Consider the following 26,159-nt stretch of genomic DNA (forward strand, 5'->3'; position numbering starts at 1 on the left):
TGTCCCACACTGCTTGCTCATTTAAACCCTTAAAGCCTGATGATCAAATTCCTCTGTCATCTAGCTGTAGCCTATTTCCAAAATTCAGGGGCTTTGCAGCTCTGATCAGAAATTGTCCAGCCGGAGGAATGCTGACAGGTTTGTCTGTACGTCTTGTTCTTTCATGCCTTTAGGACTTTGCTTCAGCCATTCTCTCTTTCACAAATGCCCTTTCTGAGCATTTTTACCTGCCTCAAACGTATCAATTCAAGGCCTAATTCAAATGTAACATTTTCCTAGAATCCTTCTCTGATTCCCTCCTCACCCCCATCAAGAAATACTTTTCCTCTGAATTTATGAATGTGTCTGTATCTAATATATTGGTTATAATTGTCCATTTGTTATTGATGTACTTGTCTTATTCCCTTCCACCCCCCACCGCATGATAGCTTCTTGAAACCAGCCCCTGGGTCTCTTTTGTAACCGACATAGTAGGTCCTCAGTAAAATACTGTCTGGTGCTCAGTAATGTTACTATCTGTTTCTTTGTACAGTTTTCCACAAAATAGGTGAACAACTAATTTTCATTAAAAGAATGAGAAATATAAAACTTTGATGACTATAACAAACAGTTAGAAATATTTCCAATTCTTATTATTATGTCTATTTATCGGACCAAAAATCTTACAAAATGCATCAAGCCAATTTGGTCATGCACGACTGTTAATTTTTGCTCAGAGATGTTAGTTCCTGATGCTTAAAAGTAGGATGTAAGGGCCATCTGTTGTCCTACAATGAGGGTTATAATGGAGGCAAGCTTCAGGCCAAACTGCCATGCACGTTGGCGTTCACTGAACAATCATTACTAGCAAGCAGGCTCAAAAACAGTTCATACAGCCTGTTTCATAAGTTGGTAAGCTACAGCTCTCTGTCCTTTTGAAGGACATGAAGGTTTTAGTTGAAGTAAATGCAATGATATTCTGGAACCATCGCAGTGGCTGCTGAGGACCTGAATTGTGACTAGTCCGAGTTGAGATGTGCTGTAAATGTGAAACGTACAACAGATTTCAAAGACTTAGTAAGAAAAAGAGGATGTAAAATATCAATAGTTTTAAAAATATTGCATATATGTTGAAATGATAATATTTTGGATATATTGCTTGAATAACATATTAGTAAAATTAATATTATTTCTTTTTTTAATGGGGCTACTAGAAATTTAAAAATTATGTATGTGGCCCACATTATATTTCTATTGGACAATGCTGTTTTATAGAGAGGATTTAGTTAGTTTTATAGTCAACATCAGGTACCTAGAATCTCCCCCGGCCAATGGCTGAACACAGGGCCATAGGGGGTCAGTCTCCTAGCCTCGCTAGATTTTTATTCACAATTTAATCAATTGTGATACGTGTCTATACAATATTTTGGCCAATCCACGTTCATTGAATAGCACTAAATTCACCAATGGGAGAATATTTCTAACCTTCTCATTATGCCAATTATCAAGCTACAGTAAAAGCATATTTCTCACGTTCGTTAACTTAATCAGCAAAGTCTCTGGTATTAATAGTGACAAAGATAACGGATACCTTTGTAGTGGCCACCTCTGGGGTTTAGCCTTTCTAATTAAATTACAGCTGACCTCCTCTGGAGTGTTACCCTAGGTTGGGACCACGAGAGCCCCTATGGTGGTTTCTATGCTGAAACATGTGTGTCCCCCTGTGGCCAGCTTTTTCAGTGGTTAAGGAACCCGAGAGGCGTCTTAGACCTGCCTTCTTTTCCATCTTTCCTTTCAGGATTCCTCTCCTCCACTTTACAAAATGAAGACTTGCATCTCACCCTCCGCATACCCTCCTCTGCTGCATTACTGTGAGGCACCAAACAACAGGGCAATTTAAGGCTACAAAGCAAAGAACATTCCCTTAAGAATTATTAAAATGGTCAGTGCCTTATTGCATCCAGGGGCAAGCTTTGTGCCATCCATCCATCCATCCATCCATCCATCCATCCATCCATCCATCTTAGAATGAGAGTTCGTAAGTGAGCTGTTGCCCTGGAGAGACATATGAACATGGTTTTTAAATAGAAAACTAAAGTCGGACTTCCCTTGTCAGAAAGCAAGTCTGATTTGGCTCATTAGTTTGACAGTGAGGACTAGTTTTGCCAATTAGGTAATAGAGGAGATATTTTCTATTAATTGAATGAGCTAAATTTGCAGCTCCTTAACATTATACTGGAAATTACATTTTTTTTAGCAATTTAAATTTGTCATATATATTATTTGTCAGCTTCAAAATGCACATGGGAATTGTTTTAGAGGTTCAAAAACACAAAATGTTTGAAGCCTCTGACTTAAACTAGTGCAAACATAGCATCACCCATTCTGTGTTGAAATGTCTTAAAGTATGTTATAGACACCATATAGGAGGTTTTAAGAAGGGAAAGAAAAGATGCAAAAAAGATACTCCAGAAGAGAAATGGTAGAAAGAGACAGAATCAAATGGTGTTTGGATTGTTGTGTGGTGACCAGGACTGGTGCAGCCAGGCAGGCTTTATGGCTGAGAATTCCAAAATGGTGACTGATGTCAAGACAGGTCCAGGGAGGGGTGTTGAAAAATAATATTCAGGGAGGCAGGATGGAGGGATGTTTGGATGTTCAAAAAAGTGAGACAGGCTGAAGAAGGAGGTGGGTATCGAACATGAAGAGGAGAGAGGAGAGGAAGAGTCCCAGCTCCAGTGATTCTCCAAATGATGGGGTGTAGTCAAGACTGCTGGTGGCTCTGTTTGCGGGAATGTTCATTCTGGCCTCTAAGGTTGTCTGGCCTTTTGCAAGTGTCTAGTATTTTTTTTTTTCCAATCATTTTACTGAGGTCATATTGGCTTATAACATTGTGTAATTTCAGGTGTACATTATTATATATCAATTTCTATATAGACTGCATTGTGCTCACCACCAGTAGTCTAATTTTTATCTGTCACCATACATATGTGCCCCTTTACCCCTTTTGCCCACTCCCACACCCCCTTCCCCTCTGGTAACCACTAATCTGTTCTCTTTATCCGTGAGTTTGTTTATCTTCCACATATGAGGGAAATCATACAGTGTTTGTCCTTCTCTGTCTGGCTTATTTTGCTTAACATAATACCATCAAGGTCCATCCACGTTGTTGCAAATGGGATGATTTTGTCTTTTTTTATGGCTGAGTAGTATTCCACTGTATATGTACCACGTCTTCTTGATCCATTCATCTGTTGATGGACACTTGGGTTGCTTCCATGTCTTGGCTATTGTGAATAATGCTGCAATGAAAACATAGGGGTGCGTAAATCTCTTTGAATTGTTGATTTCATGTTCTTTGGCTAAATACCCGGTAGTGGGATAGCTGGGTCGTATGCTATTTCTATTTTTAATTTTTTGAGAAATCTTCCTACTGTTTTCCATAGTGGCTGCACCAATTTGCATTCCCACCAGCTGTGTATGAGGGTGCCCTTTTCTCCACATCCTCTCCAACATTCGTTATTTTTTGTCTTGGTGATTGTAGCCATTCTGACAGGTGTAAGGTGATATCTCATTAGAGTTTTGAGTTGCATTTCCCTGATGATTAGTGATGTTGAACAGCAAGTGTCTAACCTTGATGAGCAGGAGATACTTTTTCTTTGATCCTTGAGTTCCTTGAAGTCTCATTGCTCTCTGGGGCTACCTGGGACTCTCCTGCTTGGCTGAGTTGAAAGGCCGCACCCAAGCTTGCATGGATTGTTGTTGTCTGGGCTTCGTCTGTCTCAAGGTGTTTCTATGGGCCCTGACACACAGAGAACTAAACAAAAGTAGTTCCAAGGAGGGAAGCCAAAATGTGTTGTCCCACCTTTAATTCATTGGGGTTGTTGGCTTTGAGATGTTATCATTGGTGTCTGTAATGCTCATTTACTGATTATTCATTGCTCTCTACTTTTCAGTATATATATATATTTTTATCTGAGTGCAATGACCCAGAGTTGTGATTATAGAAGACACATGGTATATACAGTTAAAGGTCTTCTTGGTCAACCCTATAGAAAATAATAGCGTTCCTACACAGGGTTGCAGGGAGGTATTTGGGTTCTGAAAGTATTGTTTTCTTTTTCTGCGGATATTTCTCTCCAAGATTTTTTGTTTGAGAATTACTACTTTTTAGGTATTTTTATTGTTTTATCATATAGATTTATGAGGAATCTAAAAGAATCTCGTAGATTCCTCATAATATGGGGAAAATAATAAAATAATTAAAATCAGAAAAATACGGTCTGAATATTTAGCAGTCTTGAAAGGACATGTTTTTGCTCCTATTTTGGAAAGTAGAGCTTGTCATGACAAAGTCTGAAGTCAGATCCCTGGAATGTTTTTTACATTCAAGAAAATTTTTTCCCCATTCTCATAAAAACTCATTTGCATGAATTTTCATATATCTAGAGATATATGTTTATGAAACAGTCACTCTTTCTTGAGATTTCTGTAGACAGTTTGTAGAATATAATAGATCTTTATTTAACAGGAATAAAGTGAGAAATCAAATTTCACAGAAATTTTCTTTTATTAGTCTAACTTTTGTCAGTCTCTAAAAAAAGTAGTTTTCTATTGGTGTTTCATGACAGTGACTCATCTTCTTTATGACTCATTTGGCTCTTCTCAGATAATCTCTCCTTGTTCTATGACATTTCAAGTGACTTTAATAAAACTTTTTCACTCCCAGGACAAATGTGCGAAGTGAAGTGTTTGTATGTAAAGTTTACAATTTCTACCCCCATAAATTGAGTCCGTGTTCTTTTGGTTTTGCAACACGTATAATATGTTGATATCTAGGATAGTAAGAGGTTTTCTGAAAGATAGTTTCAGAGAGAAGGTTTCAAACAATGCTGGATGCCTATAAATCTTACAGGCGTTCTTCAGCTCAAGTTTAGCAGCTCTGGAAAGTGGAAGTAGAAAGACATTACCTGCATTCCTGTATTTCAACACATTAGTTTAACAAACTTGAGGAGCTCATCAAGGAGAAAATAGGTAAGAGGGAAATAAACTCTAAAATTCGAAGATGGTCGGGAATTAATGGTTATATCTGATTCTGAAAATAACTCTTTGGGGAAGAAATTAATCATTTTGCAATATTTCGTGGATTCAATGCGAAAGCGCTCTCTCTGAAGCCCAGCGACTTCGGGTAACATGCTTTTGAACTTGGGCTACTTCAGAAAGTCTTCAGGATATCCCCAATTTGGGGATTTTTGCTTGGTGGTTTTTGCATTTTCATATTCCAGTTTATGGTCAGCATCGTTAGTCATCAGAGAAATGCAAATCCAAACCACTTCACATCTACTAGGATGGCTATAATAATAATAAAAGAAGAAAAATAAGTGTTAATGAGGATGTGGAGAAATTGAAACCTTTGTACCTTGCTGGTGGGAATGTAAAATGGTGCAGCCACTGTGGAAAACAGTTTGTCAGTTCCTCAAAAATCTAAACATAGAATTACTGTAGATCTAGCAATTACTGTAGACCTTCCACATCTAGGTATATACCCAAAGGAATTCAAAGCAGGGACTCAAACAGAACTAGTACACCAGTTTTCATTGTAGCATTACTCACAATAGCCAAAAGGTAGAAACAACCCAAGTGTCCATCAACAGATGAATGGATAAATAAAATGTGGCGTATACATATGATGGACTATTATTTAGTCATAATAAGGAATGAAATTCTGGCACATGCTGCAACATGATGAACCTTGAAAACATTATGCTAAGTGAAATAAGCCAGACACAAAAAAACAGATATTGTGTGATTCCACTTATATGAAATATCTAGAAGAGGTAAATAGATACAGAAATAGAAAGTAGATTAGAAGTTACCAAGGCATAGTGGAGGGGGAATGAGAGAGTTACTGCTTAACGGTTAGAGTTTCTCTTTGGGGGATGAAAAGCTTTGGAAATAGATAGTGGTGATTGTTGCACAGCATTGTAAATGTAATTAATGCCTCTGGCTTGTACGCTTTAATATGGTTAAAATATATTTTATGTTTTATATATTTTACCACCATTTTAAAGAATTAATAATGTAATATACCAAAAACCATTGAATTGCAAACTTTAAATGGGTAAATTGTATGTGAATTATATCTGAATAAAGATGTCAAAAAAAGGCACTTTTGAGAGCAGGAGGAGTATTAGATAAGGGGACACGGATCCTGACTTGATTTATAGTACCAACTAACTGCATGACGTGGGATAAGCTTTTGACATTTCTGGTCTCAGGGTGGGGTTCTATCAGATGCCCTTTTCTCTACCTTCCTGGTCTTATACACTGTGATTCTGTGATAGTAAGGTGGCTAGTTTTGGTGAGTTAGGTTGGTTCTCAGTGGGAACAAACATTTTCCTCCAATGCTGAAAATGATGGAAATTCTGTATGTTTCCAAGTGGGTCTATGGACTTTCTGGAGCCCAAAGGCTCCAGAATTGTGATGAGTTTGGTAACAGTGGATGGGTCAATTTGCCAGAGCACGTGTTTGATTAAAGAGGTTAATTTTCAAAGAATCTATATTTTCTCACAAGAACATTTTTTGAGCATGCATTGCTAACTCTGTACTCTTCATCCTTTTTATGGGCGTAAACAGTTTTCAAGATTGAAAACTTTCCAAAGTTTGGATTATTTTAGATTTCTTGTTTTGCTCTCATTCTGTGTTATAGTCCTCTGTGTTTTCTCAGAGATACACAATTATGTTTTTATTAAGTATGCTCTTTTTTTTTTGTCAGATATTGAGTCTGAGCTTGAAATGAAGAGGGTGTTATTCTGCCTATTCTGTCTAGAATGCCCTTCTTCTCATCTTTGCGTGAACCAGACTTCATCTATCCTTCAAGATGTATTTTAAATGCCCCCTCTTCCCCATGAATCTCTCTCTGACCTCCTGCTTGGACGTGCATTGAACGCAGGCTCCGGAGTCGGTAGACCTGGTTCTGTTTGTGACTCTGCCACTTGTGTGGTGGGTGACACTGGGCAATTCATTTAACTTTTGTCCCTGGATCTCAGCCTTCTTATTTGAAAAATGGAGTTGTTTTCCTCTTCCTTCTCACTTCATCCATCTCCACGTCTCCCAAAGAGACCATCACCTTGTTTTTTGCTTTGTACAGGGGGAAGCAAAAGTCTGTTTTCAATACGGTTTTTACCTTTAATAACTTCAAAGTATAAATGCGGTAAACTTACAAATATCATTTGGAATGTTAATTATCTAAAATTCTTGTATGCTTAGATAGTTTTGACAATTTGAAAAGCACTTTCTTAATTTTAAGGTTTTTCAGGTCCTCTGAGGATGTCAGATTTGAAACAAACTCAGGGAGTTGAACTACTGCTTGAGAGCTGTCTGTTTCCTCTTGTCTCTGTTTCTTTGTCTACATATTTATAGTATTTTACAGATTACATAATATTTCTATGTTTCCATATGACATTTTAATATATATTGTTTGAAAAAATGAATTGGTGTTGTTCAGAGACCAACAAGTTAGGTATGAGAAAACAACAGGAGAAGGAGATGACTGAGCCTTAGTTGTAGACATATTTTGAGCTTGAGTCACATCCAGTACCCAGAAAAAAAGTGAGAGTATGTTCTGAAATACTCTCTTTTGCTGGTGAGAAACTGGCTTTCTAGGGTGTGTTAAATTTCGTGAAAGAGAGGCTTTAATAAAGTCAATCCAAGTTTTAAATCATCCAACAAGACATTTCTGTTTTGGCTTAAAGTCTAGCGACGTCTTTTCTGAATAGCTGCATCTTACGGAACTCAGGTTATTGCTAGCCAATTGGACACTCTTCAGTAGCTTTGAAAGATGTGCTAGAGGATAATGCTCTCTCTCTAATAGTAGTAGAGTTTTAATGGTGGTATACATGTTCCTAAGACTTGTGTGTTTCCATAGGGGAAACAACTCCTAATTTCTCCACCACATTTCTGGTTTAGGATTTAAATTGAGATTTGTTGCTAAATTCTGCTAAAAGAATTTTTGTTATGCATTTGAGCTGGTGAAGGGAAAAAAATTTCAAACTAGTTTCCTTGAAGATTTATCAGACGGTTTTGTGGATGTCTTGCTTCATTTCTCTTACCCATCACAGAAATGAAATTCCAGGCTAGGCAGCAAGTGAAGGCCCTTGGATCTGTGTGAGCATGTCAAAAGCATTTTAAGAAGAGCAAAATATTTAGAGGAAGAATTTGGAAAATCAGCCTTAAGGGATTTAACACATTTTTCTTCTCCTAATTCAGTCTCGTGTTTGTACCCTAATGGAGAAAGGTCATTAATGGTTAAGATTTACTAAGCCAGGAAAGGCTTTCAGAAACTAAACATTTTTTCTAAAATCCAAATCTAAAGAAAACACTTGTTTGGAAACCTGAAAGAATATATTTAGAGTGTAAATTATACTCACATATATAAATACATATTTAAATAATCTAGTTATATGTAAGTTTGTGTTGTCTGCTTGTACATTTTTATTTTGGAGAAATGAAAATAACTAATTGGCTTGATAATGGAGAGTTGAATGGATTTGAGATGTTTGAAATTCTGTATTAATTTCTAGGAAGGCACAACGATTGATCAGAATAGCATGACTTAGACTTTTAGTTGTCCTGTGAGCGTATTTTCACCTCCTGAAACAGAGACCTGGGCCAAGGCTGTTGCCTTATTGTGATATGGAGGGCAGTTCTGTATTAGTTAGTGTTGCAAATTTGTTACATTTTTAATCCCATAATTGAAAAGCCACAGGCTAATTCCTGTTCTTTTACTGAATTCCTGTCTGGTAGAAAATAAGGGGGGTGTGTGTGTCTGAAAAACGGGAAATGTAACCTAAAGGCTTTTTGAAATATGAACTCTTTTTTTCCCTCTTTAACCATATCAGGAAAACGAGTACAGAAGAGTGTTAGACAATTTTATCTTTTACAAGCCCAGACTTTATTTCACATCGGTTACTTAGACTCATATTCAGGCTTTGATTTGACCCAAAGATCAAAGACTAGTATAGAAACATTACCTTACTGATTTTTATAAACATTTCTGTGTGGTGGGAATCTATTTTTAAAATTTAATTTCATTCAATGTGTGATAAAATTGAAAGAGCTTATTTATCATTTGATAAAGTGACAGGCACTCATTTCTTTGTCCACTCTGTGTCTGAAGAACTTATATAGATTAGAATTTTAATATGTTTTTGAAAATAAGGAGGTTAAATGCTCAGAAAAGAGGTTAAGAAAAAATAAAATGTATTAACATTTATCCCTGAGAATTTTCCCCATTTTTATGGTAAAAAATTCTTAAGTTGTATGTTATGAAATTAAGAGAATTTAATATTTATGATCTTTATCTATATTTTTCTTCATAGCAGTAAATAATAATAGATATGGCAAAATTTACAAAAACAAATCCTTTTTAAGGTAGTGGGACAAATAATTGGATTTTCCAAGTGCTCTGAACACTGATATTTAAAATTAAATTCATATTGGTGGGGGCTGGTATAGTGCTCTCTGCAAGTTGACATGTGTGGCTGCCTTATATTCTGCTTAATCTCATCTCTGTCCCCCTTGTGTGTGATAATCAAGGCAGGGACATTCAGAGTGTGTAAGCAAGTCTTCTTGGTTAATAAATGACCTATATGTGGCATTGATCAGGTCGTAGAAAGCCTGAAATCGAGGCTGATGCTGACTGCATCGTCCTTTCTGGAAGGAAGGCCACCTCTCAGCACAATTCACATCACGAAGTTTCTTCGAGAGCTGTTTTGTTTCTCATCCAGTTTTCCCCTTGGTGTCTCGGAGTCAGTTTCCAACTACCTAAATGGATCTGTAAAAGTGCAATGTTTTTTGAAGCTGCTATATTTATTCCAGAAATGACCTTTTAATTACAAACTCTCATTCCAGAAGGCAATAAGGGCCAAAGATACCACAAACTTGGTAAAGTAGTGGATGAGCTTCTAATTATGCTATTGGAGCTGAGTGAGGCAGTCTTGAAGGCAGCCGTTTGAAATTAGTGCGGGCAGGGCAGAGCACACTTGCACCTCCTCTGTTATTATGTTGCTGTTATGACGTGAGGGGCAGCCGGGCAGTATGGACGGTAGTGGGACAGCCAGTGTATATTTATTTACAGATAGAACCACAGCTTTCTGTCCTGTTCCAAATATTCCTTAGGCAGCTGTCAGAACTGCTTAGAGATTGTTACCATGCTGTTTTCTAGGCTTTTGGTAATAGAGAGCCTACCATCTAGGCTGATGGTAATAGAGAATCGGGGAGCAGTTGAAGAAGGATATGATTGGAAGTAACAGACAGGGTAAAATGGATCTTTATCTGCCTTGTTCACACATATACTATAATAATAATTATAACAAAAACCACAACAAAGAGCTCAATGCCAGCTCTTTGCCAAGTGTTTTCCTCTTATATTCACTATCTTCACAGTGCCCTTGCAAGCTGGGTGTTATCCCCATTTTACAGATGAGGACTCTGAGGTGGGGAGGCACTATAATAAGGTCACACAATAAGTGGGTTGGAATGTGGCCTATTTGGTTCTACAGCCTTTTGATCTTTTTGTTATATCACATGGCTTCCTTATATCTGACTAAATCACTCTGCCCATCTTCAAGAAGTTCAGGATGCTTTAAAAGTTTTTTAAGGTCAATTTTCATTTCTTGTGGCTTGGAAAATGAATTTGTAATCCAAACCAAAGTTGGTCATTTTTTCAAAAACCCACTCTGATTTCTCTGCTTGTAAAATACGTAGATTGTTTTTATAGATCATTAAAACGTTGTTCTGTCAGTCCTACTACAGGAAAATGGGTTATGGAATTGACTATAAACCTTATACCAGTTTTTGTTCTGGAGGTTGGAGGACTTTTGTATGACAAGGAGGGAAATCATGAGTTTCTCAGTTTTGACTGGATAACTTTGATTTTTGTTTTGAACATGCTAACATTTCTTTCATGCTGAAATTTTACTTAAACAAAATGCAAGAGAAAGTATTGCATATAATGCTCTGAAAGTAAGATCCTGATTCCTTCCCGCAAACATGGATTCAGCGGCTGGTGGCAATATGCCAAGCGGAGGGAGCCAGCTCCCTTGAGAAAGGTGCGTGAGCTTCCTTCTGCTGCAGGCCTTAGCAGGCTCCTTAAATGCTTACCTTGTCAGACATCACATCCTTCATTAGCTGTGGATCGTTGTGCCTCACGAACTCTACTAATAGGACTATTTTAAACTTTCCAGGATGGAGACAGTCTTATCTAGCACCCTTACTAACGGTACAAACTCTCATCCTTTTCCTTTCTCTCTCCTTTTCCCTCCCACAGATGAACACAATGACGTGCAGAAGAAGACTTTTACCAAATGGATAAATGCTCGCTTTTCAAAGGTAATGGAAACTTCTGAAAACTTCATGATGATTCCAATGCCTTGTTCCGATTGGTGGAGTTTGGTTGGAGATGCACTGAATTTTTCTCATGAAATGTGACCTAACAGAAACTTCTGAGTGTGCAGATACATTTATTTTTCCTTTATTCTCTCCCTTAATTTGTTTAAGTGGAAATTCTGGTGTCAGCCGTTCATGGTGTGAACACATTCATGGTGTAAACAGCTCTTTATTCTTACCTGGCACTCTCTGAATATCAAGCCGACAGTTTGCTGCTGTTGACTCCTGGGTACATTTAGGAAATGAATTCTATCATTGGGAAAAGTTTGTGCTCATTTAGCTAAAAAGATGATGATTTCATTTTGTCTGGTTAAAATCAAATTGTTATCATTCAGGCAGCCTTTCTCCCCCGTGCAGAACTGTTTTGGGATTTTCATGCTTGTGATATGGCTAATAATATTTGTCTGCCCTGTGGTTCTTTTCTTGTGAACTTCCTCACTTCTTTTCTCGAAGATCTATTCTTTCTCAGCATTTCTAACCACTTGGAACCTAATCAATGTTGTGATCGGTATGTTTTTAAGGGGCAGAGCATGCCTGAAGAGAATTGGCAGTGTTCTAATATAATTATCCATTGGTTACTGAAGTTGGAATTTTGTCCTCTAAGTCTGAGATGGGAGGCGAATTTTCAGGGTAATGGATTACAGAACATCACTATAGCCAGATGAAAAATAAAAGTTTCTCAGAGAAACACCATTATGGTATTTTAAATAATAGAAAAGCTATTTTGATTGTTATTTTTCAAAATTTTCTGTTTGAGAAGGTTGCAAAGGTCAGGAAAATAATGTTGGTATTTCTTTGAGGCAAAATGAGAATGTTTTAGGATTACTTTGCAGTTTACAGATTGCTCTACATCCCAATATTTACAGTTGATTATTTGATTGCAGTGTATTTTTAGGTTTTGCAAGCTTTGTGTTGAGGGATATTTTGTCTTGCCTCAGAGAATGTAAGGAATGTGAAAACTATCTGACTGTGACAGAAGGGTCAGCGATATAGAAGTGCTTGCCTAATTGGTGGTTTTATTTGTAAGATTATTCCAAAGCAGACGTGAGTGTTTTTTGGTAAATTTTAATTTTTTTTTTTGTTCTAGGACAGGTAACATCTGGGTGCTTTGGATTTGACATTATTCAAAACTTGTGAGGTATCCGTCTGAGTGTGACCATATTCTGGGCACTATAGTTTTAGCCACTGAGAGAGTCCGAATATGAGATGTTTTGTCCCGGTGGTCTCGTGAATGCTCAGATGTGTAAGATTATCCATCCTGATTATTACTGAGGATAAATAATATGATCATTTTCTAGAGCAAGTTAAACAGACCTAGTTTTTAGCAGCTTAATTTAGTCATAGGGGAAGAATTACCTTAGAACTGATTTTGAAGATCGATTTGAAAGCTTCGTAGTCTTGGTAGACATAGGTTTAGGGAAAATTTGAAATGGAGTGAACTACTTTTGTCCCTGTTGAGGAGAATAGAGAGAAGTAGACAGCACGATAGTACAGGGAAGGAGGGAGAGTAGAATAGAGACAATTGAGAAATAATAATCGAAAATATTTCACTTTATGAGTATTGCCACAAATTTGGCTCAGGCAACACATTCCCTTGACAGTGCACGATAGACTGTGGAAATGGAGCATCATCACCCAGTGGATCTGCCTCATTTCCAGGTCTAGAGCTGTTAGTGATGCGTGCAAGGTTAGTAGCAAAGCTGAACCTTGAACTCAGTGCTGCTAAAGCCCTCTTCACTTTAAGCTTTAAAAATATCCTCATTATAATTACAGTCCCCTGACTTTCTTTGCTTTGGACAGTTCTCAGTGTCTGTTGATCATTTGGGTCATATATCTGAATTCTTTTTTTTTGCGTGTGTGGGGGTGGAAGATTGGCCAGGAGCTAACATCTGTTGCCAATCTTCCTCTCTTTCTCCCCCAAAGTCCCAGTACATAGTTGTATATCCTAGTTGTAGGTCCGTGTAGTTCTTCTATGTGGGACGCCGTCTCAGCATGGCTTGATGAGTGGTGAGTAGGTTCGAGCCCAGGATCCGGACCGGCAAACCCGGGGCTGCTGAAGCAGAACACGCAGACTTAACCACTGTGCCACTGTGCCACCAGGCTGGCCCCTGAATTCTCTCAAGAAATATCTCAGTATTTATCATGGGTCATCAATGTCTTTAAAAAGACCTCAAATAACAATGAACTTGATATTTAAATTTGTACACTTATAATGTGTATATTATTTTGTAATACTAAATGAGAGCTTTAAGTCCCAAATTATTTGCGCCAGGAAGCTTGTAATTATTGCCAACCAGTGAAAAGACCAGATAATGTTATCATTTTTAGTAACAGTTCCGGTTATGTAAACTGACACAGAAGCTAAAAGCTTGTTTTGTTTGGAGTAAAATATCAAAAGTAGAGCCGACCCTGGAAACATTTCCTTTCAGATTAGTTCTAGTAAGAATTCAAAGTCTAGAAGGAAATTTGGATGGGTCTAGAACAAATTTATCAAAGAAATGATGACTATTTGGATATAAAGAGATGGAGGGCTCAGGGCAGTGACACTAAACTTCATCCACAATTTTTTTCTTTTCTCTGTCTTAAGTCTGACTGCTTCCACACTGGTGATCGGGAAAGAGAATAACAGTTCTAGACTGGGAGATCTCCATAAATTCCCCACACAACTTCACTCTCGCTGAGCAGGGGTGAGGTTGTATTTGAGTGTGGTGTCACTAGGTGATCCAGAGGCTAGCACGTTCCCTTTTTGCAGGGAATGAATTTTATTTCATTTCTTTTTTTATCTGTGTCCTATGGTATATTATGATGGACGTTAAAATATAATTATTGATTGAGTCTGCTTCTTCCCTGTAGTGTGGGTCCCTCTACAGAGCAGTAGGGCCTCTGTGCTGAAAAATTCAAACAGACCCTGATGGCATCTTCTGCCATTTAGGAATTTGTTTTCTATTCTCTCCCTGGACATTTCCTTCGTGGCCCACTCCCCAGCCAAAGTCTCAAACACCAAGTCTTGTTGATTCCAGTGCCACACATATTCAACCTTGTCCATTTCTCTCCATCTTGACTGACACCTCTTTTTCCCAGGTTATTATTGTCTGAGTTAGGAAAAATTGTAAAAGACTTTAAGGTGGGCAAAAAGATTAGTGGGAGTCCCTTCAGCTCAGCCACCTGGGTTATCTGCTTTCCATTATCTTCGAGCTACTGTACAACTGGTGAGTTGTAGAAAACAGATGATAATGCAAATGATTCTTATCCATAAAAATGCAAAATAGTTGGAATGCAATTGATTATCACCCCTTGGATGGACTTGTTTTGCATCTATTCTAAATTTATTTCAGCTTTCTTTTATTGCATATACAGGTGGTTTTTGAATTCTCCTTTGAACTAGTTGTAACACTTTACTGGTTCCTTCCTTAATTAATGAGTTAAAGTCTTTGACACACGTTAACGTTACATTCGTATAAGATTCATGACTTTGCCTTCTTTTGAAAATTATCCCTGAACACATGGACCACTGTAATAATCTGCCAACTGGTTCTTCCTTTCTATGCTTCACCTTATCCACCCCCTTTCTTCTACTTTCTACAAAGTAGCTGGAGTAATCTTCAAGTGTAAGCCTCAATACCTCTTTATCTTCACTAAAATCTTTCAATGGCTGCCCATGGTTCTTACTTGGCTTTTAAGGCCCTAAGTAGTTGCCCCTCAATCTACTCCTAATTTACTTTACTTTGCTCTCACCCCCTCGTTATGCTCTAGCCACATTGTCTGTGCCTCCTACCCTGATGGGTCTTCCCATGGCTTTTACACATGTTCCTTCCTCCATCTTTTTCTGGCCAACTCCTTCTCCTCTTTCTTGCCTGAGCTTAAACATCACTTCCCCAAGGATACCTTTTCTGAGCTCCCAGACTAGGGTAGATATGCTCTGTACTCTGAAAGTGTTATCCTTTGCACCACTTATAATTGTGATTTAAATAATTGCATCTGGAAATATTTGTCTCTTCTCTCCCAGACGGTGGTATGTTCCGTGGGTGCAGGGATTGTCCATTTTGTTCACTGGCACAACTTCTGGCATTTAGTAAGCACCCAGCGAGTATTTATAGCTTAATAAATAAATAAATGACAAAGACAGAAGCATACGTTTCAATGCCTAAGAATCTATCCATAAACCACTTAGAGGTGGTTGTATTGGAAAGAGATAGGAGTGTGGAATTGAGTGCAAAATGGCATAAATTGTGTTATTTCATGGATATAACTACATCAGGGCTTTTGCTGCTTTTGTTCACGTAAATAAACAAACCAATCCAGTTATGCAAAGTTTCCATATTTACCTAGTTTCTTGAAGTTGTGCTGGAAAGATGGTTAAATCACCATTTGGATTTAATGCATATGATTCTCTTTTGTTTACTGGATAGGATTCCTGAAATAGGACCCACCTACTAAATTCACAGTGAAGAAAAATGAGATTTGAAACTTAAAATCAGCTCAATTCATTCCTTGATAAGGGATTTGGTAAAGAGCTTGAGAATATTGAACAATATGGATCTAAAACCATCTTTTGATTTTTAGCTATATATGGAAATACGATAGCTAAGACAGCATTCACTATGAATATATATTCTTTTTGCTGCAGGTCCCTGTTAATATGTTACAGAGCACACAGTCTTTGGAGTTTGGGTGTCCTGGGAAGTCAACACAGTGTAGAAAAACTTGTGATTGTTGGATTTTGAGAAGTTGTGAAGAGCCCCGAAGAAAATGATTATCTAAAGGAGCTAAGAGTTAGGAAATTAAACACTTATTCGTGAATATGCTGCTCATTTATTTATAACCTCGGGCAAATTATTAGCCAAGTTTTTCAGGTCACTTGGTTTTTATTCCTTTAGCTATAAAACATACTTGATCATAATTACTTGCCTCATATGGCTAAGAAGTATTGAGGCATTATTGTGAAACGTTATAGGAGATTATAATTACTTAGGAATGCTCAATTAAAACCCTATCAGGTACCCCCAACTTGTGGTATCCATATTCTGTGCTATCCATATATTTTATTCTATTTTTTATTTTTGTTTTTTTCTTTAAAAAGTTTTTTTTTATTATGGGGAATTTCAAACATCTACGGAAATAGAAAGTGTAATGAAATCACATGTACTTTTTAGGAAGCTTCAGCAGCACATCAATCCAAAGCCAGTCTTGTCACCTCTATACTCCTTCCACTTTCCTCCCTTCCAGATTATTGTGAAGCACCTCTGGGACATCGTATAATTTCATCCATAAACATTTCAATGTGTAGCTATAAGCGATAAGGGCTTCTTAACAAAACCCCATAATACCACTAGATAGCTAAAATTATTCGTTCCTTTATATAATCAAACATCCAGTCGGTATTCAAATTACCAATAACATCACAAATGTCATGATTTTTTAAAAATCTGGACCAGAAATCTAAATAGTCTACACATCGTGATTGGTTTCTAAGTGTCTTTTTAGTCTGTAGGTTTCCTCTGTCTCACTCGAGTCCTTTCTTTTTTTTCTTTTTTTTGTGAGGAAGATGAGCCCTGAGCTAACATCCGATGCCAATCCTCCTCTTTTTGCTGAGGAAGACTGGCCCTGGGCTAACATCCATGCCCGTCTTCCTCTACTTTATATATGGGACACCTGCCACAGCATGGCTTGATAAGCGGTGCGTAGGTCTGCACCCAGGATCCGAACCTGCGAACCCCGGGCCACTGAAGCGGAGCACGTGAACTTAACCGGTACACCACTGGGCCAGCCCCACCTTTTTTTTTTTTTTTACTTTGAGGTAACATTGGTTTATAACATTATATGAATTTTAGGTTTTCATGTGTACATCATTATATTTCAATTTCTGTGTAGATTACATCATGTTCACCACCCAAAGACTAATTACTGTCTATCACCATACATATATACTGACATATGTATTTTAAAACAGATATGGAAATATTTTAAAACAGAAATGGAAAAAAGCGTTGGCTCAGTAAGCCCACTTGATTCCCTTGTCTGGTGCGTAAAGCCTGAGTGTTTTGTTTGCTCTAATTTTAAGAGTCTCCGGTTTGTTAGTGGGCTGGTCTCCTGAGGGAGGCAGCGAAGGCCTCATTGCTTCGCTGTTGGGAAATCTGTTCTGACTTTGAGCCTGCATTTTCTTTGGCTGACTTTCAGAGCTGCTCATCTGGCGGAGCTGAGATGTACAAATTGCAGAAGCTCTTATATCAGTTTGGTGAGGCGATTCTCAAAAGAGGTTTAACCAATAAAGGTTAGGTAGACAATATGCGAACTTAAGAATGCTGAACCTTAGTTTGGGCAGATTTCTGCTTTTGCCGTTTTGAAGACAAAGATGAGCCAAGTGCTCATGTAGTTACTCTTCCAAACTTGAAATTTAAATTGATAGAACATAAAAGAGAAAATCTGTGAAGTATTTTTTATAGATTTCATGTGAAGAGCTATTCAGATGTATTCCTTTTGGAGACAGTGGGACATTGCTTTTAGTGCCCAATGGTTTTCTCCTTTTTTCTTGTTGGAAACTGATGGTCCCAAAAATAGAAGTGGGAAAACAGTGTAGGGAGATTTGCAGAGGAGTGTGTAACAAAAGCAGCCTGTAGATGTTCAGTCGTCTTTTTAGTATTGTGAAGGAGACTATTCAGGCTTCCTTGTGTGACCATAATTAGCATCTATAGTAGAGATCTGAGCTTGCGAGTTACACCTTGGGTATACCATTGGTTTATGTTCATGAATATGAGTATGGCAACTCAACCAATTGTTTTAGGGGCCATAACCATTCAAGTGGTTCCTTAAGAAGTTTCAATTAATGTCTATTCACCAATACTTCTAAAAAGCAGACAATAAAATGCATTCCATATTCCCTAAACAGCTCAGATATGTTTTAGCTATATTATGTAAGGTTTTTTTTGTTTTTTGTTGTTGTTTGTTTGTTTTCATTCAATTTGATTTTGTTTGTTTGTTTTGGTTCCAAACATTATACTTGCAAAATGACTTTTACCTGGTTACTGTGGTTAAAAGTGAAAAAAAAATTTAAATATTATTTAACATGCTGTGGTTCATACATATTGAGTACTTAAATGCTTTGTTTCGTACCTATTGAGTACTTTTTTACTTAAAAAAATTAAATATTATTTAACATGCTGTGTTTTGTACATATCAATTGAGTCTATTAATATTTGTAATTGTTAAACAAATTTGGTAGTATATGCTAAGTCCTTGTAATTGGTGATCAATTTTGAGATTGATCTGCTGAAAGGAAATGACTTTTCACCCTTTACCTAGAAGGGGGTGAGCAGAGCCACCTACCTTGTGCTTTTCCATTCAGCTCCTGTACCCTATGATCTCCACCTTCAGAGGTGGGCTCTGCTTGGTGCAGGGATGGGTGGGCCTAAGCCAGTAGGGGCCAGTGAGCTATAAAGAGAGGATTGTTGAAGAGGTGGTGGTTTTGGGAGAAAGAAGCTCTTTCTGCTAAACAGAGCTGGGAGACACTGGACCCATTTTCAGCTGCACCTATGAAGCCTTTAGCTTCCGTTGCCACAGGTAACCATCCACCAGCCATGAAGGGAGCCAGACTGGGGCGTGAGGATTGACATTGTTGTTTTCCTTGTATTCCCTGTTGGGGAAATAAAAAATTCTGACAACAAAAAGACCTCTATTCAATATAGAATACAGAAAAAACACAATTGATTACTGAGTGTGCAGATCAGATTAGGTGCATGCAGGCAGTTGCTAAAGGACTAGCAAGCCTGGACAGAATTTCACACAAATACGCAGTAAAGGAAAGGAAAGAACAATGAGCACTTATCTCCTGGAGAGACAAATGGATGCTCCTTGTGCTGTCTCCTGTCAACCTCCTGAGGTCCCCCTGAGTTAATTTTTTGGTCTTTGTTATCTTGCATTGGAATATTGGAGACCGGGTTATCTAATTCCTGACCAAAAAGTTGGGCCTATTATGTTTTTAAGGAGACACCCTAAGGGGAAGGAAGGGGCAGGGCAGCTGCCTCTCCTTTATTAAACAAAGAAAATGTCATGTTATTTACCTTTACATTATCATTATCAATGCCATAAGTAATGCCTCGCCCTGGTCCCATGGAAGCCTATCTTTTGAGGAAATGCATTTTTCAAACATTTCTACTGTTTTCCCCATCGTGTATACATGGAATGAGCTGTGTTGTGTATCGAGTCAGCCTATAGACCTTGCCTGGTGTGCATGTGGAGTCGCGGTTATTCAGCCTGCAGACCTCGCCTGCTTATCTGTCCCTGGAGTGTACAAGTGGCCCTGCCTCTGGCTGCCGGGTGTGTGTGCTCCACATGTTGTTCCTTATCATCCCAGTTTAATCAGCACAGTTTTATCTCAGTTACTTTGCATACCAAAATCAAGGTAAACATTCTGTTACATGATGTATGACTTTTGATTCTCTGAAAGATATTATTTGATTTAGCTGGTGTTTTAAATTATTTTGTAAACTTTAAGGTCAATGCACATTTATTGATTCGATTCCAATGTGAACACTCCGTAAATCATTGCGCTGTGGCTCATGTGGCACTGGTATGGTGACCTGAACGATCTGTTTCTCTTGTGTCTCTCCTTCCTTCTTTCCAAGCAAGCTTCTCAGTGGACTCTTGTTCAGTTCTTAAGAACCTGTGCTGACCGCATGAATTCTTGAAGAGGATGACTGAGTGCCATGCACTCACTAATTCTTTAAGTGACTGTAGCACATCTTGCTGGTCGTCCTTTGTCAAGGAGTTTATAGACCTCTTCATTCATTTCATTACACTCATTTTGCTTTCTGTCTTCTCAGCCTTTTGCAATGCTACTTTCATTCTTTGCCGTGGGGTTGAATCATAAAAGTCAATATTAAAGCTCATACAGTCTTTATTTCATTGGTTAAGCTACATACTTTATAAATGTGATGACTCTAATTTTATTAGTCTGCTTAATCTTGACTAGAGAGACTCTTCTTTAAAAAACAAAATCTATTGTTTATTTTAACAATAATACACATTACAAAACATTAGGTAATAGAAGAAATCCAAAGATAATGTTTTCAACCATTTTTAATTCCACCACCAAGAGAAAAAATATAACATTTTTGTTGTAAAATGCTTAAAAAAATATATGTACACATAAACGTATTATAATTAACCAAAAGGACCTTGTACATAGTGCTCACTGATGCATTATTGATTTTTAAGAAAATGAAGACTTACAAGAGCCAAAAAGAGTGCTACATTTGTAGCAGTGCTGAGATTTGGGATTCATAAATTAAAGATTCTGCCTTTAAAAATATTGAAAGAGGGCCGGCCCCGTGGCTTAGTGGTTAAGTGCGCGTGCTCCGCTACTGGCGGCCCGGGTTCGGATCCTGGCGCGCACCGTCGCACAGCTTCTCCGGCCATGCTGAGGCTGCATCCCACATACAGCAACTAGAAGGATGTGCAACTATGACATTCTACTGGGGCTTTGGGGAAAAAAAAAGGAGGAGGATTGGCAATAGATGTTAGCTCAGAGCCGGTCTTCCTCAGCAAAAAGAGGAGGATTAGCATGGATGTTAGCTCAGGGCTGATCTTCCTCACACACACACAAAAATAAATAAAATAAATAACTAAATAAATAAAAATATTGAAAGAAATATTAAATTAAATTACTTATTTCTTTTTGCATTTTTAAAATAACCAACTGCTTGAAAAAGACAATCATTCAAAAAAAAGAGAGAGACTGTAAAACTTACAACATATTATCAGATGCTGGGGCATCATTTTTTAACAGGTCAGGGGTGTCAGATTCATCTCAGATTAATTTGAGAAGAATGCAAGTACATTATGATATATATACCGTCTATGTATGTACATATGTTTATACATATATGCTATATATCTCCATATATATGATACACACACGCACACTGTAAACATGTTAGTTGTGAAAGCATTTAAAAACTTATCAACTCTTCTCCTTGTTATAGACAGTTATAACTTGGATATTTATAACGGGATTAGGTAAATCATAGGACAGATTCTGTCTCTGTACTACCTCTGTGACTTGGTACAAATTTGGCAGAACCAAGCTAGTTGCTAAGTCCCTCTACTGTGCTCGCTGTGCTGTGTGGCTGCTGGTTTTGTTGACATCTGTTTAGACTCTGAATGCCTTGAAGGCAAGGATGGCATTTGTCAGCCTGGACTGGCCAGTGTCAGCGTAGCCCACCATGGAGAGGGGCTCTGATCATCTTCCAAGTGGAAAACTGAGGTCCCACTTCTGCCTCTGGTCTGTTTGTTGTTGGTACAAAGAATTAGCGCTTCGCCCTTGTAAGAACTCCAAACTGCACTTCCTAAATTTTACTTTCTTATTCAATCTTTTACAGATTTCTTTTCTTCTATTTTTACTACTACTGCTGCTGAAAAACTTGCCCTGTGATGGAAATCATTGTGATTGGGGAGTACTGAACATGGGGGAGAATAATACAGTATTAGATTAGAGAGAGAGTGGGGACGAGATCACGTCCATCTTTTATTTGGACTTTGGACTGTCTTTGCTGAAGTGGGAGTCCATTGGGTGAGAGCAGGGACGTGACGTGGTGTGATCTGCACCTTAAAATTTGGGTCATTCTGGCTCCTATGCAGAAGCTCAGGGATCAGTTAGCCTAGTACTGGAGGCGTGGACTAGAGCAGGAGTGTTGATGGGGAGAGGTGGTGACCTTGGGAGTGTGTTTTTGGAGGTCGAAATGAGAGGTGGGGTGTGAGTGAAAGGGAAAGAACTTGGTATGACTGCTTTGTTTCTTGGTCCGAGGGAGTATAATGATTCTGCTGGCATTTTGCATTCAATCATTTCCCTGGTCTATGGATGGTGTTTTGGGTGTGTGTGTGTGTGTCTACGTGTGTGTGTGTGTCTACGTGTGTGTGTGTGTGTCCTTTCCACAGAGTTTATCAATTCCTTGGAGGACTCACTGTTGACTAATCTTATATTTTACCTGTGTGTGGTTATGCCCTAGGCAAAGAGTGCTAATCAGTCACCCTAGCATCTGGTATGCCTGTAGACCAGATTTCCTTATCTGGCCCAATGTTTTAGGAAATTGCAAATATCAGGAGATTACACATATAAATTCAGATTTCCAGCTTCTTTTGCAAAACCGAAGTCCTACCAACAATGGGTAGGAATTCCCACATAGCCACTCTTGGCTGGAACTGAGCACTATCCTTTCCTTTTAGCCTTTAGAGCTGGCTGATTCTCCAGGTGAGATGGGGTCCATCAGATTTACTTACTCAGTTGCACCATCACATGTACGTGTCGGTATGTGCAGCCCCTGCCCTCCCACAGACCCCGGCTTTTCCTCATGCATTGTGGTGACAGTTTGCTTCTGTCCTCTGACACTTTTAAATCCGGGAGCTTCAGTGTCCCAGCTGCAGGTACTCATGCTGGTCCCTCTCGTCAAAATGGTGGTGTTAGAACAGGTGTTAAGAGAGTGCAAAGAAGTACAGGGGCAAAGGGATGAGACGAGGGGGCATCCGAAGCTGGTTAGCTGTAGCATCTGTCATCTGGATTCATATCATGTTGTCTTTTCAGTTTTTTTAAGGTTAAATGTGACCCACAGCTTATCAGCCCTCCAAATTCAAGATTGTTCATTTACCCTCTTTAGTGTTTATTGGAAAACTATGGAAACCCTCTCTTTGTGAATGGGGAGGGTGGCCTGAACTTGGCATTTCTTCAAGGCCAAGCACAAAGGAGGTATTCACCAAATATTTGTCCAATTGAATTATTAAACTGTATTCTCTCTGTCCGAGAAATCTCTGCAAATAAGTCTTTGCAAAGAATTAAAAATATAAATAAGAGGTTAACTGTCAGGATGAATCAGTTTTTATTTTTATTAAACGATGACTTCTGACATTTCCAAACTGTTTCCCAGGGTGGATCCCATGTTTAGATCCTGTGGTACAAAAGCACCAGATACGCCTTAAAGCCGTGGGCTTGGAAAAAATAGTCTTCATTTGAGTTCATTACTTTAAATGTCATATATATTTTGGTGCTCTCTTTGGAAAGTCATTAAATATAACTCTCCCTTTTCTCCCCCCCACCAACACACACTGATTAAATATTTTCTTCCCTATAAGGCAATCCTGTGCCCTCATAATTTTAGTAGCAGTTAAGCACAAACTTTGAGGACATAGATTTGAGCCAGGTTTTGTGGTATCACATCCTGGTTCTGCCTCTCACTTGTCATGTCACTTCTGTGTCTCAGCTTCCTTACCTTAAAATACTATTATAAAGAAACAAATAATACATGTAAATAATACATCTAAATCTCTATACATCTCTTGGACCATATCTAACTGATTGCGATTATTAGATCTAAGAACATGTCATGCTTCCGCTGTCTGCTTTTGTATGGCCCACAAGCTAAGAATGGTTGTTACATTTTTAGGTGGTTGCAAAGAGTCAAAAGAAGAAGAATATTTCGTGACATGTGGACATTATATGAAATTCAAATTTCAGAGTCCACAAATAAAGTTTTATTGGAACAGTCATCGTTCCAGTTGGCTCGTTTGTTTATGTATTTCCTGTGGCTGCTTTAACATTACAACAGGGTGGAGTAGTTTTGATGGAGACCATCTGGCCAGCAACACCTAAATTAGGCACTCTCTGGACCTTTACAAAAGACATTTTCTGACCTCTGTTGTGGAGCACAAAGCATTGAAACACCATACCTATAGGTGTTACTCTCTCGGGTTATAGGTAGAACCTGCTCTTTGGTATAGGCTGGTTCTTTCCATCCATATCTAGAACGTTCCCAAGTTGTATTTGTCAGGAATCTGTAGTATTTTGTAGTGATTGGCCAGGTATGTGGTGAGTGTGGGTGTGTTTTATGTGTAAGTTTTGAACCACAGTTTTGGATGTGAATGACCCCAGGTACCTTCCTTCGCTCTGTCAGTGAGGAGATTCCCAGGCTGTATTTTCCCCTCTTCTGCCATCCTGCAGGTGTACATAGTCCTTCTGAAGGTACCAGATGGGACTATAAACCGATGATGCCGTCACTAGGGGTGGGTGGGAGAGTGTTGGGAGAAGGGGACACAGCACAAACGTATTTCCTACTGATTGCCATCAATATTTATCTGAAATTTGGAAACAATAAAGAAATTGAGCTGTTAATGTTGTTACTGTAGGGTTTTTTTTGTTTTGTTTTTGGTTTTAAAGAAAATAAGGGCATTGGTTATCTTTATATAAGTGACTGACTTCTAGAAAGACAGGACTGTGTCTCAGTCATCTTTGTTTCAGCAGAATGCTCCATGAGGAGGCTTTCTCAAAATTTGGTGCTCAGTAAAGAAATGAATGAACTGGATAAGAATGAAAGGAAGAGTGTCTCATCTAGAAAAATTCATGCTAACTCTCAATGCCTCGTACTTTGCCATTGAGCACCAGTGAGCTTAGGGAAGAATCCAGTGAGTTTGCTGCTGAATTATGCCTTGTCTCCTGGTGCACCGGCGTGCTCTTGTATTATCATGTTCATTGCTTTTGAATGGGATGTACCGCTATAGGTCATCATATTAGTGAATCTGAGACTTGGAAGATCTTTCTCTGTGCATTGACAGTAACATGTACTCAGTTTCAGAGCCTGCTTTCACATTCCTGCCTGGGATGAAGAAGTGCTTGTTTGTTTTATCCCTCCTTTCAGATACTGTTGAAATTTTATGGCACTTTTATGACAGTAGAAATCGCTAAAGTTATGCTTGTGATATGAATGATAGTATCAACTCTTTATTGAACATCTGTCATCTTAGTTATTTATGACAGTCACATCTGTCATCTACTTACTTAGATGAGCAGGTAGATGCAGAAAGGCCAACTAACTCTCCTGAAGTTATATGACTGGTTAGAGGCTTCTTGTCTACAGTGAGGTCATCGATGGACGTTCATAAATATTTGTAATATGGACTAATATTTACGTTTACTTTATTTTATATTCTACTGTTTTTTGTTATTTCATTTATTTTTGGAGAATGGATAGTGGATTTGAGAAGAGTTAAATGCTTTCCAGACGTTGTTTAGCTGCCTTGTCAGCAGTAAATCTTAAGATCCTTTCTGTGCCTAGATACCCCTCTTTGTTTCTCCATGAACTTCGCCCATATCCTTGTCCCTTCACTGTAAGACCAGGGTTGTTCAACTCTCCCTGAAAGGGAATCTGGTTATTTGATGGTTATTTCCCTGAAGTGTACTTTGGTTGGTTTAGAGACGAGGAAGGTAAGAGGTAGCAAATGACAAGGGTCTCTTCTGCTCTTTGCTTTTAGTGAGAGCAGGTCGGAGGTCTGCAATGTGCAAGAAACTTGCCCTTGCTCTGCCTCCTGAGGTACTGCCTCTGGAACGTGTCTCCCATGTTATGCAACTATGTTTGTTACTGTGATTGATGGAATTAATCTATGTGTCCCTGACACCACTGCTGCTCCTGAAAATGACAGCTAAGAAGAGAAAAGCAGCTTTGTTTCAGATACAAATAAGTCCTGGTTTATTCTTTACTGATTCTATGGTGAAGACTTTCATATTGCCCGCATTTCGAGTATATGGACTATGGAAAAGCCACATGGTAGAAGTCTTTAGTTGACTTTACCTTATATTTAAATAAAAACGTAAGAAATCAGGACAAGAGGAAGAAAGGGATAATGCAGTGTTTTAGGAAACTTCAGAATGGCTCCCTTCCTCCTCTTCCATTTCGAGCTCAGAGTAAAATTTT

At 38.4% G+C, this 26,159-nt stretch overlaps 1 protein-coding gene across 7 annotated transcripts in view; it reads left to right on the forward strand.

The window, feature by feature from the left end:
* The window catches only part of UTRN (utrophin), a 504,353-nt gene that overhangs the window by 89,291 nt on the left and 388,903 nt on the right, over positions 1–26,159 (forward strand). For all 7 annotated transcript variants that reach the window (XM_087425184.1, XM_087425188.1, XM_087425183.1 and 4 more), the window contains one exon: positions 11,309–11,370. In XM_087425184.1, the coding sequence (XP_087281310.1) occupies positions 11,309–11,370 (62 nt within the window). The remainder of the gene's footprint in view (positions 1–11,308; positions 11,371–26,159) is intronic.

The sequence above is a fragment of the Ceratotherium simum genome, chromosome 38 (assembly GCF_057802395.1).
Source record: "Ceratotherium simum simum isolate JZ-2026a chromosome 38, ASM5780239v1, whole genome shotgun sequence".
Lineage (NCBI taxonomy): Eukaryota > Metazoa > Chordata > Mammalia > Perissodactyla > Rhinocerotidae > Ceratotherium > Ceratotherium simum.